Genomic DNA, 20,719 nt, shown 5'->3' on the forward strand with positions numbered 1-20,719 from the left:
AGGAAGAAAACTGCTTGTGTAAGATAAATAAAATGTGAAGACTCAGTGCCATTTTCATCAGTATTTTTTTTAAGATTTATTTTAGGCTATATATTCAGAAGAAATATTAAGATGGCAATGATAATTGCTGTATAGTGTGTGCAGCACAGAGCATAAGCAGAGCTGATCTCATTTGGAGAAGAACGTCTCAGGAGCCAGATATCCTTGATGTCAAGATTGGATTTATTTTAAACATCATCTGTCTGGTTTTCTAAATAAATACAGGCCCAGTCATTCACTTCTTATAGTGCCTGAGTGTGTACGAATGAGAACAGAAATGTCAGTGTGTATGGGGCTGGTCCAGGTCTGAGATCTTCTGTGCTAGGAGCTCATTTGTATGGTGGCTGGAACCAAAAAAAAACCCTACCACCCCACATCTCTCGCCTGTAATTAGTCCCATGCGAGTCCTGGTTTGTACACCTTTTCAGTCTGAAATAAATCTGTGCTCCCAGCTTGGCCCTGAAATAATCAGTGGTATAGATCACAATTGATATAGTTATTTCCGCTGCAGTTACCATGAAGACAGCTCAAGCTGGCAAACTGCAGGATGCCGGGTGTCTCCAGGGCTCCAGGTAGCTCTGGGCAAGCCCCTGCACCAGCTGCTGTGGGGACTCGCTGCCAAACTGACTTCCCAGCGATGATCCACCTGAGTCTTCTTGCATCCGCTCCAGAGACGGTTTGTTCCAGTGCTGCTGCTGTGGTGCAAAGTCTCGCTCTTCATTTTCCACCCAGAAGATACGGCATATGTAAACTAAATTTTCATGCCGCGGGGCAGAATATCAGCTGATAGAATAGAGAGAGTTATGTGAAGCCAGCAGTGGCATGTTAATTTATACTAACCAGAGCCTTGGCTCAGGCTAAGTCCTGTGCCTTAGCCCTGTCTTCGTAGCGAACTTTAAAAATAATGTACGTGTTCTTTTTTGCCCTCTGTTTTCTATGACAAAGTAGATTCAGCAGCATTCAATGTAGTTTAATTGAGTTGTGCTCTAGAGCACCTTGTAAAAGAATCCTATTGGCATTATTTATTTGGTTTTATAATCAAAGGGGTTTTTTTATCCCCAAGGAGACTTAGGTGGCACTGTGGAACCCAGAATGGGACAGGAGACCCTAAAGTGTAACCTACAGTCACCAGCACTCGGGTGCTGCAGCTCCGCAAGGGGAATTGCTGTTCAGCGTTGTAGGCATCCTCTGAGAAGAGAATGGCAGCTGGACGCTTGTCTGGCTTTTAAGGACATTTTGGTTAGACTTGTCCCACAGATCCTACAGTGTTGTCTGTTGTCCTCTGCTGGAAATTGTCTGTGCCTTCCCTACCTCCTAGAAGTGTAAATATATATGTGAATGAGTCTAAAGATATAGAGACATCACCTCTTGCTTAATTTACCCTACAGAGGTTATTTTCTAAGAGACGTGTATCAACAAAGATTTTCAGTAATTGACAGAAAAAGTGCTGACTGACTTATTAACATTTCTAGGTAATGAGATCTGTAGGGAAGTTTTAATCTTTGGAAGGTTCCGGATGAACTGCCAGTAGTTTGATTAACTTTTTGTGTGTCTATGTTAACCTTTGCTGATTTTATACAGTGTAATTGCAAGGCTGCAAGACTAAGTTGTTGGAATAATGTTACTGCAATTTCCTGGTCTAACTAGCTGGCGTATTACATTTGTGTCCTCGTTTCTCTGCCTGTTGCATGTGCTTAGCAGCAGCAAGTGATTTTCTTGTTGCAGCTCACATTTACCTAAGGCACGCCATGCTCATATATATGCAAGCAAGCGTTTCAGTTGTAAAATGGAGTTACGAAGAATCTTCGTATTACTGAGGGGTTTTTTTCCTTTTCTGCCAGGAAAGTGTTGAAGCAAATTTCCCTTGCATCTTTTCTCTCCCCGCCCCCAGTCTCTTGAGTGCCAGTAAAATGGGTGGGTTTTTATGTTTCATTAGCATTTCTTATAACGTCTGCCTTTAGACCAGTACCCATTTTCTAAATTGTACTTCTGTAGGGTTGGAAAAAATCATGGTAACCAGATGCAGTATTTGTCTCTGGCCTGGCAAAGTGTTAGATTTAACAAAAGAAGCTAATAGAAATGTTCAAATTGACCCTTCTCATCATTTGGACTTCTTGGAGCTCAATCAATCTCTCATTATTATCAGAGTTATTCATGCAGAGGCAGAAGTGCTAGTATTTCTCATAATCAGCCCTTGAGCCAGACATAATTTGCAATTTTGAAGCATTGTATTTTGAAACAATAATGCATTAAAATGCACAGAGCAGGAATTAGAAGTATAGCTGTCGAGCAAACGCGTTGAAGAGTAGCCGTGGTTTAAACGCTCTCTCTGAGCACTCTTAGTGGACACTGGTAATTAGAGGCACACATTGTAGTGTCATTAATACCTAAATTGGTCCACAATTTTTAAACTGATCTGTGGACTGTGAGAAATGCAACAACAGCAGTGTGCCCATCTCGCTGCATGGTTGCAGGGCAGTAGTTGTCAGGTGGGGAGCGCTGGGGTGAGGTTTTGGGACCTGCTCAGTACAGCGTGAGCAAGAGACAGTCAGCTGGCCCTGGCACCCAGCGCACTGGGAAGGAGTGGTTTACCCTGACTCAGAAAAATTGCTTAAGTTATAGAAGAGTAACTACATTGTACTTTGGACTCGAAAACAGCCAGGAACCTGTTAATAGTAGGCTGCTGATGATGCTTAGAATTTGGGAAATTTTTTTTATACCTACGTATGGTATTACGTATTGCAAAGTAGGGGGTTGTATGTCTGCTTTTACGTATGTAGTCTGTGAAAGACAAGTTGACATACTGGAGGCCTTCACTCAAACTGTTTCAGGAGCCTGCTCTTTACTTTGTAAGTGAGACTTCATGTTTTTGCAATTTGTATTTACAGTTTTTCAATTACTGTTTAACATCTTACTGCCCAGTACTGAATTACCTAACAGAGTACTGCAGTCTTGATGGGCCAGTTCTGTCTGAGAGGGGGGACAGGAGCATTTGTAAGGACATTAAATGACAGTAATGAAAGGATATGTTGCCCATTAAGATTACATTATCTATTAAAGGACTGAATTAGCTTGGCTATGTCACATGTATGAGCTACTTACTTCACTGACAAATAGCACACACTCAGCGTATCAAATTTAATCTTGGGGCAAGTAACTTTGTGGTCAATAACCACTCTCTTTTTTGAATACATTCACAACATTAAAGAGTTTTTGCCACACAAGCAAACTTTAAAATGCTTAGACTGTTATGAAACTTCCATTAAAATGTCATGTACTGCTTCTGTGGTTGCTGCCATCATTGATGATTGCTAACATAGTTGTATCTAAGCAGAAGCTTTCTTTTTTATTCCTGATTCCTTCAGGGATGCCACAATCCACAGTTTAACAGGTTTTGGCTGACCACCATGGAAATGCGTTATTTATGGTGACTTTTAGTACATTGTGGTATTGCTTACTGAGTTGATTCCACCATACAACAGAAGAATCTCTTGTCTATTTGCTGACTTGCTGCTGTCTTTCAAATATTATTGTAAAATTATCCCCACTTCCTTTGACCTTCTCAGCCTGTTTTTTTAAAACTGCAGTAGCTTGGATGAGTTGTTAGGTTTTTTCCTTATTTCTTGTGATTTATTTATTAATTAATTACTTTATTTATTCATTAGAGCTGTCAATGGCTCCAACTAGCTTTAGGCAATCATGAGTAGCAATGCAAGAAGATTATCTTCTGTTTAGAAATTTGCAAACAGATGGTCTCTCCGTAAAAGAAATCTGGTTTTAAAAGTTCCACCATTTTATGCTGGAAGTAAATATTACAAATGCTTAAGTTGTGAAAAGAGAGCGACTTGGTGTGAATAATATTCTGCCTGTTGTGTCATGCCTTTCAGGAAATGTTATCAAAACTGTTTATGAAAATAATTGAATGAAACCTCATGACATGTCTCTTGGTTTGGCATCATACCCATTTTCTATGAAGTTGGGATATTGACTCACAAAGACAGGCAGATTAAGCTTCAGTGGCTGGAAACGGTTACCGATCCCATATGTTGTTTCCACTTCTTTCTAGGAAGTTGTTGTGGGAATCACTGGTGATGTTGCACATGAAGTGTTGCGATTTATGCGCCATCCTCACTGTTGGTTTTGAGTAGCCTTAGTTTGCTGAGATGTACTAGAATCCCCACCTGAACGGTGCTGAAAAATAGTTTTTAGTTATTGGAAAGTGAGGCAGAGGATGTCGGTAGAGAATGTGTGAATGCATCACAGAAGACCTTCACGTACTTTACAGTACTCATGCACAGGGTGGCAATTTCAGAGAGGGCTGATAATTTGCAGTGATAACCACTTCGATTCTCCTGCTTTAAATTTCTGTGTTCATGACTGAGCACATGAGTTTCTCTATTGCTTGAAGGCAAACTTTATTGCTCTGAAGAGGTACAAGTGTACCTCTCCAGAGGTATTCTCCATTTTCATGAGTTACTTGTGTCCTTTCAAACTGCCTCTTTCTTGGTTTGGGACAGCAGGGTTCTCCAGGAACTGGCAGGGGTCTTCTGCTGAACGTTGTTGCACCAGAAGGATTGCTGCTTCATCAGTTTTAACATAGGCAAGGAAGCCTGTGGAAAATGAAAAGTTATAAATGCTCGTTTTAACTGTGGCCACAAGCTCCTACATCAAGGTGCCTTGCTCCTGCTGCCTTGTACATCACTGCTTCTGTATCATCCGAGGACGATGCTGCTGCTGCTGAGTCACTCCAGCAGTCATTCCGCTCCCTCCTAACAAGTAGAATTTTATCTACTAATTTGATTAGATGTGATAACTGGCTATTTCTAGAAATCCATTGCAAATATGTAAATGTTTGCACTTACAAGCTTATTTTTAACGATGGCACTTGCACAATTTTGCTTTGAAACGAAGGCTTGTAAACCCTCAAGTCGTCACTAAGCAGGGTGATTTTTTTGTGCACTATGTTAAATCCTTGTTTATGGTTATTAAATTTTATTTGAGGAACAGAATGTTTTTGCGTGTCACAATAATCTTTTGCAATATAAATCTTATGATATTGCTTGATATAGCAGGGTGAAAAAGATTACAGAAATCATTGCAAAATCCTTTGAGTAGTGTTAGGTTGTGTGTGTTTGAATATCATTTGCTACTACGGGGAAGAGAGCATGCCTTAAAGACAGAAAGCACTGATAGAATTGCTCAAGATGCTTACCATTTGTTAATTTTTAACGATGGTCTTTTTTCTGTTAAGGAACATAATGCTACTGAACTACTTCTATCTCAATCACTTTTTGCGTTTTTTCATTAATCAACTAATGCGTGTTTCTTCTATAGTTCTGTATTCTAATGAAACATGCGGATGATTTGGCAGACGACAATGATCTCATCAGTAACGCATCAGAATAAAATCCATTTAGCAGATTATATGTATATTATTTTTGTTATATCAAGTATGCTGATATATATTCTTTTAAACTGAAGCTGTTTTTGAGATAAGTTGTAAACGTGGAATTTCTGTTGCTACCACCCATGCATCCTCCTTGCTTCATTTGTTCTGTCTATATATTTATGCAAAGCCATTTACACGTTCTTTATGTCTACATGTGTGTTTTATATACATTTCATGTTTTTTATATATGGCATCATGTTGTGGCTTGAGCTTGTTCTTTAAATGTTTGCTACACTCTCTTCCCTGTTGAGTCTCACACTGTTTAGTCGCTCTGATGCATTGGCCCAAAGCCACTGAAGGCTCTTGCTAGTCAGTGCCTCTCTGTTGAGTGCGATAGGCTCTGGATTAGGCCACCTCCTAGTTGGTGACAGTCATTCAAGCAAGTAAGCTTGAAAGTAAGCCAGCTGGGGACTGACAAAGAGGTTTAGGTATGCATTTTAGTTTGATTAGATTATCCAGAGTTCATGGGATTTCCTATTTGAGGGTCAAGCTTCTGGCATATAGGTCAGTGTTCTCATCTTTTTATTAATAGTAATGTGACAAACCAGTATCACAGGGTCCGAGGATGGTCCTTTCCTCTGATGTGACTTGGCTGTTATAATCTAGAGATCATACTTTTAAAACATGGTTCTTTTACATTTTTTAATTTCTTTACTTACTATTGTTGACTGAATTTGAGGATTAAGTCTGTGGATCTGTGAATATGACTTTGAGCATTTACACTTATCTTGAAACTTTCTCTTACCCTTAATGTAAAAGGGGAATTAAGAAGCTATAAATTAAGCAGAGCCCTGGAGTATCTTGGCAATTAGAGTGAACAAGATTTCAGCTGCTCCCTTTCATCAATTTCTCACACTCTTGGATAGACACGGTATTTTTAATTTACAACCTGTTTTTCAGTTAGTCATAGAAGTTTTTTCTTTAAGCTTTTGCTTATGCAGTTACAAAATAAAATTAAACTACTTTTTAGCTATACTTTTTATAACAGGGTTCAGATGAGAGACCTACTGAATAAACTAGCTGTCATGTCAGGTAGTGTTCCTGTATTTATAAACGTTGTTACTATTATAAAGAGATTATTCTATAACCATACAGTATGTATCCTCAAAGAACTATTAAGCTATGTCTATGAAAGAATATGTTTATGAACAGAAAGGTAATTTTTTCATTATTTGGGGTTTGGTGGAAAACGTGCACTTTCCTTTTGCTCTTTATTTTCCACCATAAGTGATAATATTCTATGCTCTTCTAAGAATTCAGACTGGGGCAAGTGATGGCTGCAGGTCATTGTTGTGCTGTTATGGCTGCAGGTGCTCCACAGTATCTGGTGTAGCTCCAGCTTTAGCATCAGAACTTTTTTCGTCATGAATATGTTAACTTTGTGAGGCAGTAGCATACGCAATTTTGTTGCACGTCATGAGGTAGCTTGTCTGTGTATTGGTATCTTGTGCACTGATTTAGGTAGGGCTTTTATAGCTTGCAGTCAAATTGCTGGCACTGAATTTAGCAAATGACAGGAGCTTGGAATTAGATTCCCAGGACTGTGTGACCATCAGTGTCACAGATGCTCCTTTTACGCACTGTTTTGTTTTTTCATTCCAACAGTAGTTCTCACCTCTGTTTTTAAATGCTGTCCTCCTTTTCACTAATGCAAGGAGCATTGATGGTGCACAGGTCCTGAGCCATGGAGTTCTCATGTCTCCTTCAGAAGGCAAGTTGTAATTTCATTTGCATTTGTAAGAACAAGTATCCCAGCAGCCAGCCTCACAGCAATGGGAATGAGACCATCACAGGTTCAGACAAGTGCCTGAAAATCTCCAAGTGCTTCAGACATTCGCTAACCAGCTGCGTGCAGCGGAGAACAGCTCCTGCATCTGTGAAGTGAGCAGTGAGGGCTGGGATCAAATCACTTGGCAGTGTCCTCAAGGCCACGTCCTTGCAAAAGTCTAGAGTCTCTCTGACACAGGACAAATGGACAGTGATTGCTATTTTACAAGGAAGGTATCGTTAACAGTTGCACTTTGGGAGTTTACAGCCTTAGGTTGTTACCATTAAGTGAGCAGTCTCTTCAGTGGGGGAAGTTTATTACACAGGTGTGTCAGGACATTCAATACGTGCATTATGGAAGAAATAGTATTGGAAGCAGTAATGTTCCAAAGCTGCCACAGGTCATGTATGGGACATACATCCTAATTCCATCTTCCCTTCCTTTTGAGTACCTGAGCAGTAAAGAAGTAAGCTTCAGAGTGATGCAAATGCTGATGGGTTGTAGGGAAGGTGTCACACACGTTAATGTTCATGAGACAAATCAGGGACTGTACCACTTGCACATTTAAGAAGGTGAAACTTTTACAGAGGTAAGCCAGATCTTTTCCCTGGGCCGATGCTCTCGAACTGGGGTGTTTTAAATACTGGGAGTAATTCTGGGGACCTGACCCACACTTTGCTCCTTTTGACTATCGCAGCTGCTCATGGGCCACTGGAGAGCAGCAGGGAAGGGCTTTACCACTGGCTGTGAAGGCAGTGCAGGGTGGCTGTGGGATGTGCATTTGGTGTTTTGAAAGGATATTGCATTGACTGCTTGAATTTCAGTGGTCTCAATACTCTTATTTTTATTCCCAAGTGTCCTGTCTTATTTAATATTAATGAATCAGAGTAGGATACATCTACCTGAGGAAATTAGAAGGACTTGACACCAGTGTAGTCACCAGAGTACATAGCGTTGTACAGCTGAGGGAGTGTTAACAGCTCGCGTTAGTGGTGTGCCTTAGTATTGCTGGATGTTGCTCTTCTGTAGTTAAACTTGGCTTGAATATGAATGTTAAATAATTTATAAAAGTCTGTTATAAATTTGGTGGAGAGGATGCTGATTTGGGCTGTGGATTTCGTTATGACTATAAACCGTAGTTCATGAAGCAAACATTTTTAATAGAAATAAATAGCAAGCACACTTACTGCTAGCAAGAGTAATCTTACCAAAACCTTTGAATTATGTTTGGAGTGGGAGTGTTGAGTGCTCCTACAGAAACAAAAGGGGGGGGTGTGGGGCGGTGTACATATGTATCCCGATCGCAGTTCTTTTAAGCACCTTTCTCAAGTGCTTGGTGGAGCCTGGAAAATGTTTTCCCTTTGTTTGTCTGTTACTTCTACTATTGTAAGCTGAAGCTTAACAGAGATGCTGTTAGACTTGCTATCTCAGTGGAAAAGAGAAATCTTGACCTTGTAAATATTTTTGCACAGAGGTCTTGCTAAAAGTATGCAGAGTTCTTCAGAGCCAGACTCATTTAGGGCAGTGTGTTTCCAAACTGTTCTGCAGCTTCAGGACTTACGAGCGTCATGGAGATGCTATCTGTGCAGGTGATGCTGTTAAAAACATGAAGCCACAATCAGGGAGGGGGGACGACAGCATTGATTATTCTGGGTTCCACTGTAGGGACAGTGCAGTTAATGTTGCTGAACTTGTTACAGGCAGTGGTGATTATGGCAGATATATCACTCTGCGGGTGACAAAGTCCAGAGGAGGCAACTTTGCAAGACCACCGTGGTTTATACTCTGCCAGGCTGTCCACTGCCGGGATGACCACAGAGCTTGTCAGAGATGGGCACTGGAAAGTCTCCTGTCAGAGTGGGGACGATATGGCCAGCCTTTGAAATGCCTGGGAAAGGACCAGACATGTCTTCTGGAGACTTTATCAGGATTGTCCCTGAGGGCAGAAGGAACGTTCATTCCCAGACGATCGGAAGAAGACCCTGAAAAAGAAGAAGGGCTGTTGCCACAGCTTGCTCACAAGTCAAAGTAAATTGAACCCTACCGCTGCTCCGAGCGCTGCCTGTGCGGTAAACCTACCTCTGCCTCTGTTGAAATGCAGCACGAGCGTGGTTTGTTCTGGACTTGGCTGGCTGGATCTGGAAACGCAAACCATCAATTTTTGCTAGGTTTGCATTACATGTTAACATTAAAAGTACTCTCCCCACAATCATGCAGCCTGACCAGACATTTACTCGATTGCTTACAAGGTTTATTAGAAATTTCCTGTGTACTCTATTTTTTTTAATAAGGTATTGATTTCAATATATTTCTGTTCATACTTGCAATGAATTGATTTATGGTGGTAGAAATTCTGTTTTGCTGCCAAAACCTGATGGGTACTAACTAATTCAATTTCATCTCTTTTTTTCTTTTTTTTTTAAACCACTAGTTCTTTTTCAAAAATAAACTGGCTACTCCAGAATTTGGTGCCTTTGCTTTGCCAGACATTTTGAATGGGTCAAGGAAGGACATGAGACGGAAGCAAACACGGGCATCCCAGAGATACTGTGCTACAGTACCACATATGTTGTGTGTCTCCTTGCAGCTCCGTGTGTTCCGTCAGTCAGACCCCTGCCACCTCCGGCACTCTCTGTCTATCAGGGTAAAATGGCTCAGTTCCACTATTTTTCTGCCAAAACTGCTCTCTTGGCTGGAGGATTTAGGGCTATTTTAAATTAACCGTTCTCTTTTGTCTGGTGTACAACATCCAGAACTTGATTTGAATCTCTTGTGTCATATATGTAAATGTTTTGTATAATGGTTTTGACTACTCTCTAATAAATAATGTGGATGTATTAAAAGATACGTGTTGGTATTTCTAGTCACTGAATTTATGTATGTCAGTTTTACATTCAGCATATTATAAAATCAGAGACTTTAACTTTACGTGCTATTTTCTGTTTCTTAACCCTATCATGTCCTCTGCCTTTCCCTTTTCAGATGGTTATTAATGAACAATTTTAGTTTTTGTATGCCCGAATTACTTTGGAAATGATCAATCTGGGAACTGTGAAGAACAGCCACGCACTTTAAAGTTTGTGTACATGCTCCTACACTCTGTTTTTGTGGTGTTGTGGTTTTAAACAGCTGCCCTAAGAGCCATAAACATGATTATGCAGTATAATAGTATCTCTTGACTGAGTGGCCAGAAATTCATCCTTCTTCAGGGTCGCTGTGTGGTACGTCTTCAACCCACACAATGGCTTTGTACTAGAATCAACAGGAACAGAAGGGAAAATATTATAAATGCCTGGTGGACTCTAAATATTTTAAATAGTTTACATTCATGGGTCGGAAGAAAGTTTTAAGAACTCTGTGTTTTATTTCACTGGTTGTGAGCATTCAGGGTGTCCTGTCCACACCATTGCTGGACTTTGCAGGTTTCAGTGCTTTCATTTCACTTCTGATGTGAACCTGAGTGTGAAGAGCCACAAGTGTCAGTCTGCTCTCATCTGAGCATTTGATTAAAAAAAAGTAAAATTCTTGCTTTTGGTATGAGAAATGATCCCACATTTAATAGGTATGTATTATAATAAGATACTGTTTAATAGATATGTGTTATCCCTTCTGGCTTAAATAGAAAATTGTCATCTAAACTTTAGATGTATTTAAGGGCTATATTTAAGTGTTTGTTTAGTTCGCTCTATACAAAAGTCATTACTTTCAGAGCAGGTCTGAAATACCTAAGAAATACACACAATTTTGTCCTAATAATAACTAAGTATCTCAAATGCCAAACTGTGTTCTCCCTGAAAGTTTAACAAAAAACAGTGGAATGCGCAAATGTGGAAGAAACCTAAAATACTTGAAATGTAGCCAGTAGAGGGGAAGAGGAGACGTGAAGAGGGCAAACGCTGGGTTGGCAGCATCTCGCTCTGTCTGGGACAGCCCAGCCAGCTTCATCCCTCCACTCACCCTCCTTGCACTGGAACACCCCTGGGGGAAAAGAGTCACGAGTAATAAAGTTTAAAAAAACCTTGGTGCTGAAAAAGAATAAATTTCCATTTTTGGATGGCGTCCACTGTGTGGTGAAACTGCTCTTGTGGGGCGGGTGCAAGGGGTGGTACTGCGCTCTGGGCAGTTGTCAGATGTACAGCACTGTGTCTCTTGCAGTTCATACGTGAAAGCCTTCACTTAATGTAAACTTGAGTTGCGTTCTTTGGCAGTGATAGTGTTGAGTAATTTCTAAAACATTGTTTGACCGTGTATTTAAGAATAGTGACCCCAAAATCCTGGCAGAAAAAAGGAATGTGGTCCTATTATTTTTTGTTTTGTTTTGTTCTGTTCTTTAGTGAGGAATTCTATAAACTTTTAAGAGGAGTGAAATAAAAATAAAATAAAAATACCCTACGCAAAAAACCTGAAAGCAGACTGAAAATACTAAAAATTGAGATTCGGAGGTCTTTGCACTTTCCCTTCCTCATTTCCAAGCAGCCCTTCTTGGAGGACTCTCTTTGTCATAGAAAAAGGAAAATACAGTTTTGTTCATTTCACAAGTTAGATTCTTTTTTTGTGTGTTATTAACAGGTTTGGCAAACATCGCAAAGATGACAAGAGTGAGAAAACTGGTAAAATAAAAGTGCAGGAAGCTCTTACTTCAGAAGAGGAGAGAATACGAATGAAGCAAGAACAGGAGAGGTAGACTTCAGTATTTGCTTAAACCTTGATAGAGAGAGTTTGTTTTTTAACTTAAATAACTGAAGCTCAATTTTCACTGATGAAATTTCCCAAATGTTGATATGTTTATATACTTTAAATAACAAGACAAAGCTGAATTTATTTTGGACATTAGTATCAACAGCTTCTTTGGCTGCGTTAAGCATCTTTTATAGACCCAGAGCTCCCTTCCTTGTTGAGGAGGCTGGAGTAATAATATGAAATGTTTTCTCTATACATTCTATAACTGATTTTATTGACATTTTCAGAAAACAAATATTTATATAGAATGCACTATGTTTTGTATTTTTCTTCAGTCTTCCATATCTAGCTTTTTCATTGATATATTTAGAAAAAAACCTAAAAATTATCAATCTATTTGTCACTGGAGTTCAGTCTATTTATGTGTCATGCAGTCTGTTTATGGAATGATATGTGTATTAAACTGCTGATTGTAAAAATGAGTGGTGAGTACCTCTATTTTTCCTTGTCAGCTTCCCTTAACATTAAAAATCTATGTAATATATATGTCATATGCTCTTCTCAATCTTTCCAATCTGTTTTTCATCCTATCTCTTGTAGCTGTAGGTATTTAGGGCCTAGACTCTGGTATCTCTTGTATTAATTTAGCCAAAATCTTAGGGCTTAGGTCATAAATTAACTAGTATTCAGGGATGTACATGGAGAGAAGACCTCTTTGAGTAGACATCTCTTCAGTAAGGAGACAAACTTTAAAGGGTTACAAAGTTTGAATGCTGAATGGTAAATAGATTCAGACGCATTTAGCAGTGAAAGTGTACTATGAATTGGAATGATTTCTCTAAAAATTATGCTATAGCTCAGCCATAAATTGAGGATTGATGCAGGAACTCTGGAGGGAAATTTTGTTGTCCTTGTACAGAAGGTATGCCTAGTTAGTCCTAATGATCCCTTTGACCATCATCTCTATGTACCTTGGTCTTCTGTGGGTAAGAACGGAAGTTTATGAACGATGGCGTCATCACTCTTCACAGCTCACCAGAATGGCAGAGCCACAGTAGCTCTTGTGTAGTCTCCTCAGTTAAACCTAAAATTGTTTGCTTGAAGTTCTTTTAGGGTTGAGTGATTTGCATTACAGTTAAGGCAGGCTAGGAGTATACATTTATTAGTTACTGAAGATCAGCAGTTAACTTGTTAAACTGCAGAAACTTTATCATATGTGACCATCTGTTTGGATTACATTATGGGATTTTTTTTTCCTCTTTAACAGATATAGTAGCATAAATTGATGTAAAAATTTATTCATGTCTTTCTTCATCCATTCTGACAGTAGAGGGTGGCTGAATCACAGTGCTTGGTTGTTTTTTACCTGTCTGATTGTTTTTTGTTTTCTCTTTTTTAATAAAAGTGAAGCAGGGTCATTAAATTTGTTCCTGTAAGAGTAACGTGCTTTCAGATTAAATGGTAAAGGGGAATACTGGAACTGAAGGAAATAAGTGACTTTGATATGAGGGTGTTTGTGCAGTCAATTTCCCTTTACGCATGGGCAGACCAGCCACTCTGTGGATAAACTCATGCCAGGGGTGCAGAGACGTGGAAAGCTGCCTCCATCACTCCAGCCAGCTCAGGGCTGGGGGAAGGTTAGCCACATGTGCCTCGTGCTCATCCCTGGCTTAATATGCTCTGCTGAACCCAAACTTGCCCAGCACAGAGGGTTTCTTAGTAACCTTAGGTCCCCAGAACATCAGCCATATACATTTATTCAAAGAAGAAAGACTTGAGGTTTGAGTTAGTAACGTTTTCTCTCTCTTCATTCTCTCTTTTTGTCTCTCTGTGTCTCTCTGTCTCTCTCAGTAAGAGTGGTGAGAGGGTAGACTGTCCATGTGGTGATGTAAGAGAGGTTGCAATAGTCACGCTGGGTACCAAGGTAGAATTATGAAATTATTTGTATAGCCCCCAATGCATGGAGCAAATTCCTAATCCCTGTCCATCAAGTTATGCTAACCATTTAAATCTTTCCTGGAATCTCACTCCTCGTGTGTTGTAAAAACAATTTTATGTGTTCACTGAAACTGCAGAAAATGCATGTGCCAGAACTTCATAACAGCTTGATGTTATCGTAACACGGGTCCTCCTCCTCCCATTACTCTCTTTCCCTAACTGTGTATTTGCTTTCCTTTGTGGTATGTCTATAAGAGAATGCAAGTTCCTTGGGGTAGTGGCATGTACAACTAATAAAAGACAATAAAATAGCAAGCAAATGTGTGAGGTGCTTCCTTATGTTTCTGAAGTATTCAGATGTTGATTTGGTCCGTAGAGACTTGAAATATTTTTGCAGTTAGATTGCAGAGAGTTTCCTTTTGATCCTGTAAAATAATGATGTTAGATACATGCTATTCATGAAGAGTACTCTTGCAAATTAACTGAACAATCCCTCAAAATGCTTACTGGGAGGCAGACGAAACACCGTCTGAACAAGTGTTGGTTCATAATGGCTGCTATTTTAACTTTGTTTTCTGTGGGTTTTCCCCCTCAATGTTTTTAGCAGTACAATTCACTTGCTCTGTTTTACTTGGTATTTGATACTATATACCTCTATAATGATGCAATACTTTGGGGAAATAGGTTGGATTTAATGAATTTACTATGTATGAGAGGCTAGGAGCAAAAATCCTTAGGGGGTCAGAGAACAAGTGAATGGTCCATTAAAAAATCAATCATGCCCACAATTTCATGGAATTATTATGCCTTGACTTGATAATTTTAATAGTATGGTGCTTACAATAGTATTTTCTTTAAAGTCTTAGAAGTAGTGTTCATATTGATTATGAGACAAATAAGCAAATTAATGTTCTTCAATTTACCATGATTTAAATTAATAAAATTGCCTTTTATAAACATATTATTAATAATAATTTCTTATTAAGGAGCGTATATCAAGCTGTATGTGTTATGCATTTACTGACAATCTTAAAGTAATTTTGAACAGAAAATGAAATTATCTAGTTGAAAATACAGGCAGCTTTCAATGAAACAGTATACTGGAACAATTAGGAGCGTCATCTGAGGAGACCACCCACTGATCTTGCCGAAATTGCTGTAAAATGCTTTCTATTTGTAAATTCTCCAAATGTTGGATTAACAGTTCATCCAAGGCCAGAGGACTTTGTCCCTTTGTGTCACTATTTTTTAACACTGGTTTACTCCAGAGGAAGAAGTCTGCTTACGTTACCCTTGAGTGTCTGCCAAACAATGATCTGAAAATCCATATGGGTTCTGGTGTGTTGTTACAAAAGGTGCTTCTCCCCAGCAATGGTACCAATCAAAACCTTCAGACAAAACTAAGCACTAGGTTTTCTGATCTTGGCCTTGTGTCTCCTAAGAAAGAGACTATACTGCAGAGTCTTGAGGAAGTCAAATAAGATCTGAATTAAATTAGCTCTACTCCTGTGCCAAATCACAGCTGTTTTATATATTTGCTGACTTGGAGCCCCTCTTTGCCATGCTGTCATCCTGTCCGTCACTGGACTACTAAAACTGGATGCCACTGAGATGCTATATCTGCTCAGACAGACTTCAAAAACAGTCTTGAGCCCTTATTGTTTTTGTTACAGAAGGTCTTCTACCAGTTCCAGACTCTTCCCATGCACCTGTGGTTGGCCCATCTTCCTAAGAGTAATGTCTTGGATTTTACAGATTGGAGATGTGTGGGATATCTTGAGCTTTCAGAGACACTTCAGACTGCTTATAGGATCACACAGGCATTGCTATGTAGGATAGACCTAAAACCAGGTTTTGAAACTTTTGTCAATGACCAATGTTACAACCCCATTAGTTTTCATATGGATGGCCACCTTCTGCTGTGCTATTGGACCTAAGCCTTTGGAAGCTCACAGACCTGTCCACTTTAGAAACTCTTTACATCTGGTTTTCGAGGGCCTCCCAGGCCTTCCAGAAAACCTCCCAGGGTTTTCTTGATACGTAGCCAATGTGTCCATGGGTATCCTGCAACCTGATTGCCCTGAAATGTTTTCTGGCTTCTTCAAGACCCTGTAGTATAGGCTCTTTCTTAGAAGTTATGAAGACAGAACTGTTCAGAAAACCCACTGCTTTTGTCTTCTGGTTTTATTGGTGGCCCTTGCTGGAGAGAGACATCCCTCTAACAGCAGGTTCTGATACCTTTGTCTCTCCCTCTTTCACCCTTGAAGTTTTCCTTGGATTTCTTTTTTGTTGTTGTTTTTTTTTTTTCCCCTTGCATCTCTGTGTTCATGACAAAATAAATCTTTAGCAAATCAAAAACCTTTGCCTGTGTTCTGCCCTTCTTCAGCGTGACACCTGCCTGGCAAGGCCATGCGTGCCAGCCAGGTCTTCAGCCTTGGACTGACTTTCTCTAGCAAAACCAAGTGCTCCCCAACCCGAACAGCTTTACTCTTTGTACCCGGGTAGTAGATAACGGAGGAATGAAATAAACATACTTCTTTGTGAAGTTTTCAGGAAATTCAGCTGTATCCAGCATGGTTCACTGCTAGATAATGCTTAAAAGATGAAAGTTGCAATTCTGATGTAATCTCATGATTCAGAGTATGTGATCCCAGCTATGGGCGAATAGTGTTTATGCTTTAATCCGCCTCTAGAGGCACTTCCTCCTCTTAAGAGTCTACAGGAGATTTTTCTGTTTGGTTAATACACTGACTTAAGAGATTTACTAATGTTCTATAAATCTCTGGGTTAGCATAAAAGTGTTTTAATCTTAGTATTGTATTCTTCCTCAACTTCCACTGCAATGGATGCAAATTCAGGTGCTTAAACACCTGTGTTGTAAGGATCAGTCGTGAGGAGATACGGAGAAACCTTTGGGAAGAGAATTAAAGAGCTGTTCTGGTGGCAGTGCAGTGACAGAGGCTCCAGAAGTGCTGGGGAGGATGATGGAGCAGTCAGATGGGGGCTTTTGGAGCCAGGGGCTTCCTTTGCTCTGGAAAAGCAGCCGTACGATTCCAGTCTCTGCTGTACTTATTGGAGGACAATTAACACACAGCAAAGCAATACCGCACTTTGTTCGTACATATGTATAGTTTTCATCTGGAAACGAAACCTGCTGCTTTGCTCGGTTCCCCCCTTTCTATGCTGGAAAACATAACCTCTTGTTCCTTTCGGTTACAAAGGGAGTTAAATGTACACAATTCTGCTGCGACTTTCACCCATGGCTGTGCAAATGTCACCAGTGCTGGCACCGGTCGTGCCGAGGGACGGGCGCTGGGCGGCGGGGCCGGGAGGGGGAGCTCCCGGCACGGCCCCGGCGCGGCTGCCCGCCGTGCTGCCCGCCGGCTCGGCTGCCCCGGGCCGCGGCGCTGGGGGGGGCGTGGAGCCCTTTAAGGGCGCTCCAGGCTGGAAACCGTGGCAGGGCTTTGTAGGGCAGAGGGACTCTTAACGCCTTGCTGTCAGCTGGGGGAAAACTCTGTTTGCGGTGGGGACGGGGGGATGCTCTTAGTGGTTGGAGGCGATGCGGTTGCAGCAGCCCGAGCATGGCAGAAAGAGTGGGAGGGATGACCGAGCACCGCGGTCTCGCAGAGGTGCTGGCTGGGGGAGGTGGATCAGGCGCTTGTCTCCATATTGGCAGATTTGCCTTTACTTTTGGAGATCAATCAATAGGCTGATAACATTTTTGGTGCGAACGTAAACAAGGCTACGATTTCAGCGTGTGTCGTTCACGTAATGATTTTTCCTGAATTTAGAATGAAACATTCTGTCTCTTCGTTAGTGGTTGAAATAACATTGATATTTTTTGCTGAAGGATTCGGTCATTCCATAAAACGCTTCCTGTATTATATGTTCCCTAAGGGTGTAAGGGTCTTTATCTCCAACATATAGTAAACTTCTCTTCATCTTTCTCTAGTGCCATTAAAACCACAAGCCCTTTGTTGTAAAAGTATACTAATGAATAGAAATGTTGCAACAAGAACAGAAGTCTTGTGTTTTCCCTTCATCATGCATCATCCATTTTAATTAGACAAAAGGGTGGTGAGTACTGTGACAAGAGTCTGGAATTAAAATCATTAATTGATGTCAAGCTGACGAGAGACTGCTAACATGAATTTACTGACAGCAGGAAAGAAATTAACCTTATTACTTTATTTAGTACTTTGGGACTATTTATTTTATTTTCCTATGCAAGTTCAGTGTGTTCCATTGATGATGCTAGAGAAAGACAAATAATTAATAAAACCTACATAAAATTTTATTACCTCCTATCAATGAAGTTTACATGAAAACCACATCAATAACTTACAAAACCCAAACCCACCACATCCTTTTAATCAACATAACTCATCAAAACCATTACAGCAATATTTTTGATATTTTAAATGAATATAACATGCTATGCTCCCTAGCCAAGTAGAATTGCAAAAGTGGTCTGGTTTAAAACCATGCCTTAGTTTCTTAATGTCAGTGTTGCAAAAAATGAAACATTTTCTCCAGCAGTGACATTGATTGGAATATCTGTCTGTTTTGATCATCATTGGAAGGTCAGCCTAACAAAGATGAGTTTTAATGTTAAGCATCTTTATTCTTTAGATGAAAGAATACAACAGTGTCTTACAGAATGACAGCAGCATCCTATAGATAATTTGTGACCCAAAGGTCATAATAAAAGAATAGAGGGGAGGTCATCCTGTAGTAAAAGCCATCTGGAACTGTTAAAGTATCAGATGGAGTAGGGGGCTGAACAGCAGGACACTCTTGGTGTCTTTCCAGATTTCCCAGAGAGACCATAATATTTTTATTGGAAAACCCCAACTTTCTTCCCCTTAAGCAAAATATTTTCGTCAAGCAGTTTCGTTTTACTTTTAGGAAAAAAGGCAACATACTGCGATAGGGAGAGGATTTTTGTTTCTTACATAGCCTAAGTGTTATCTGTGTCTTTAAAATAATGCCAAGGTTCAGCTTTAGTTTTGCTGCTGCTGTATTTTGATGCCACTTAACAGCTTTCACAAGAACTATTACCTCTAAATCCATTATTACTGCAAACATTCAGAATGTAAATATTTTCTAAAGTGACTTGTGCAAAATCTTTTCTGAGAAAACTTCCACCCCCTTCCCAGCCCATAAGAGAGAAGAGAAAAATTCCTCTGTGAATCAGAAAATGAGAGCAATGTGTTTCTCATTCTCACTTATTTTGAGATGGGGTCTGCTTGTCAAGGGCTATTCCAGTTTCACTGAGATTTGTAGCATTGTTTTTGGCAGTGGTTTTTTACATAACGAATGAGGGTACAGGACGTGAAAACAAATCAATGGCAGCAATTTTTGTAAGAGAACACAGAAATGAAGCATGAGAATATTGAGCTTTGAAAAACATCTCAGACCAGTTCAACTTCATAAAAATACTGAATTTGGGAGATACATAGATTGAAGCTTTTGTGGAATAATAGTTGCTGAGGTAGTTTTTTAAACAAAGCTCCTCAGATTCTCTAGCTACCTATTGTAATTATAGAGATTTTAAGACATCATGCTAAAAGTGTATTTTCTCTATTATTCCTCTACAGTGATTCAAGACATTATACTGGGCAAGGTCTGGCCAAGTCCCTTGCCATATATTTAAAAATACAATTTACATGGTCTTTATAATATTCTGAGTTACAAATTTGGGTAAGATGTCTTGCAGATCATGAGTTCAGCACTCTGTTAGGAATTTCAGTTCTAAGTAAGAGCACTAATATGTTGTGTTTCACTTTTGAATGCCAAGAACTTTAGGATAAGGCAGCAGCATGTCCTCTGATGTCCCATAAACTATGATGTTATGGGTGGAGTTGCTGCAGCAAATACTTATTTGAGAATTAAAAAAACTGTACTATAATTACTAACTTACTGAACTTATTGTTGCTGAGTTGAACAGAGCTGAAAACCTGTCAGATTTTCCAGACTGCGCTACAGGAGTCTTAACAGTAAGATAAAGCACTAAAACCACTCTTTTTTTCTAATTCTTAGATACAGCAGCAAGTATTTGACTAACCAGAAAGACAGCTAATAATGTATTCACAACAGGCAGATAGGTCCACCCTCACACCACAGCTGGAACTATTGTTTTGTAGCCAGTTACTAGAACAAACCTTTTAATGGGTTGTAAGAAACCTGGCTCTGTTTCTGGCCATGCTGAGGATTTATGCTTTCACGCAGTACTGTGACCCAGCAAGGTTTTAGAAGTGAATCCTGAGAGGTGTTGTGGGTGCTAATTTGTGGGTCCTGAGCAAAGATAGTGATTTATAAGCTATATTCTCTATTGGTGGTTGGTTTTTTTCTTTTTGTTTCAACTTCAGTGTATGAGATTCACATAATCCCTTGCTTTGTTGTGAGGTTTTTAATTGTTTTTTTTTGTCACTTCAGACTGTTTCATTTTCCAACTTCAGGACTAGGCTACTTTATACATAGTGCTCTGGAAACACAAAATAATGGACCTGAAATAGAGCCAGCGGCAGAATTTTATACTCCCTTTTGTTACTAGACTTCAGCTAGAGGACCGTAGGTGCTGGATAGGCTCAGCTCAACTGACTGATGACAGTATTGCAGCTGGACCTCCAGTTACTGCCTGCAGTATCTGGGAATGACTGATCTGATATATGGTATGATACATGGTACCATTTGATATATGGTATGCCTGTGTCATTTGTTTCTTGAACATACGGGAACTGCTCCTTACACATCTAACTGCAGAATTCAGATGTTACCCACCAGTGCTGCTTTCTGGCATTGTTCTCCAGCTGGGAAAAAAAAAATGGGAAGAAATGGTCCAA

At 39.9% G+C, this 20,719-nt stretch overlaps 1 protein-coding gene across 8 annotated transcripts in view; it reads left to right on the top strand.

The window, feature by feature from the left end:
* Positions 1 to 20,719, top strand: part of PARD3 (par-3 family cell polarity regulator) — a 458,445-nt gene that overhangs the window by 328,558 nt on the left and 109,168 nt on the right. For 5 of the 8 annotated variants that reach the window (XM_059818399.1, XM_059818398.1, XM_059818400.1 and 2 more), the window contains one exon: positions 11,826 to 11,936. The exons of the other annotated variants lie outside the window; for them this stretch is intronic. In XM_059818399.1, the coding sequence (XP_059674382.1) occupies positions 11,826 to 11,936 (111 nt within the window). The remainder of the gene's footprint in view (positions 1 to 11,825; positions 11,937 to 20,719) is intronic. 8 annotated transcript variants of the gene reach the window in all.

Source organism: Gavia stellata, chromosome 6 (genome assembly GCF_030936135.1).
Source record: "Gavia stellata isolate bGavSte3 chromosome 6, bGavSte3.hap2, whole genome shotgun sequence".
In the NCBI taxonomy this organism is placed as follows: domain Eukaryota; kingdom Metazoa; phylum Chordata; class Aves; order Gaviiformes; family Gaviidae; genus Gavia; species Gavia stellata.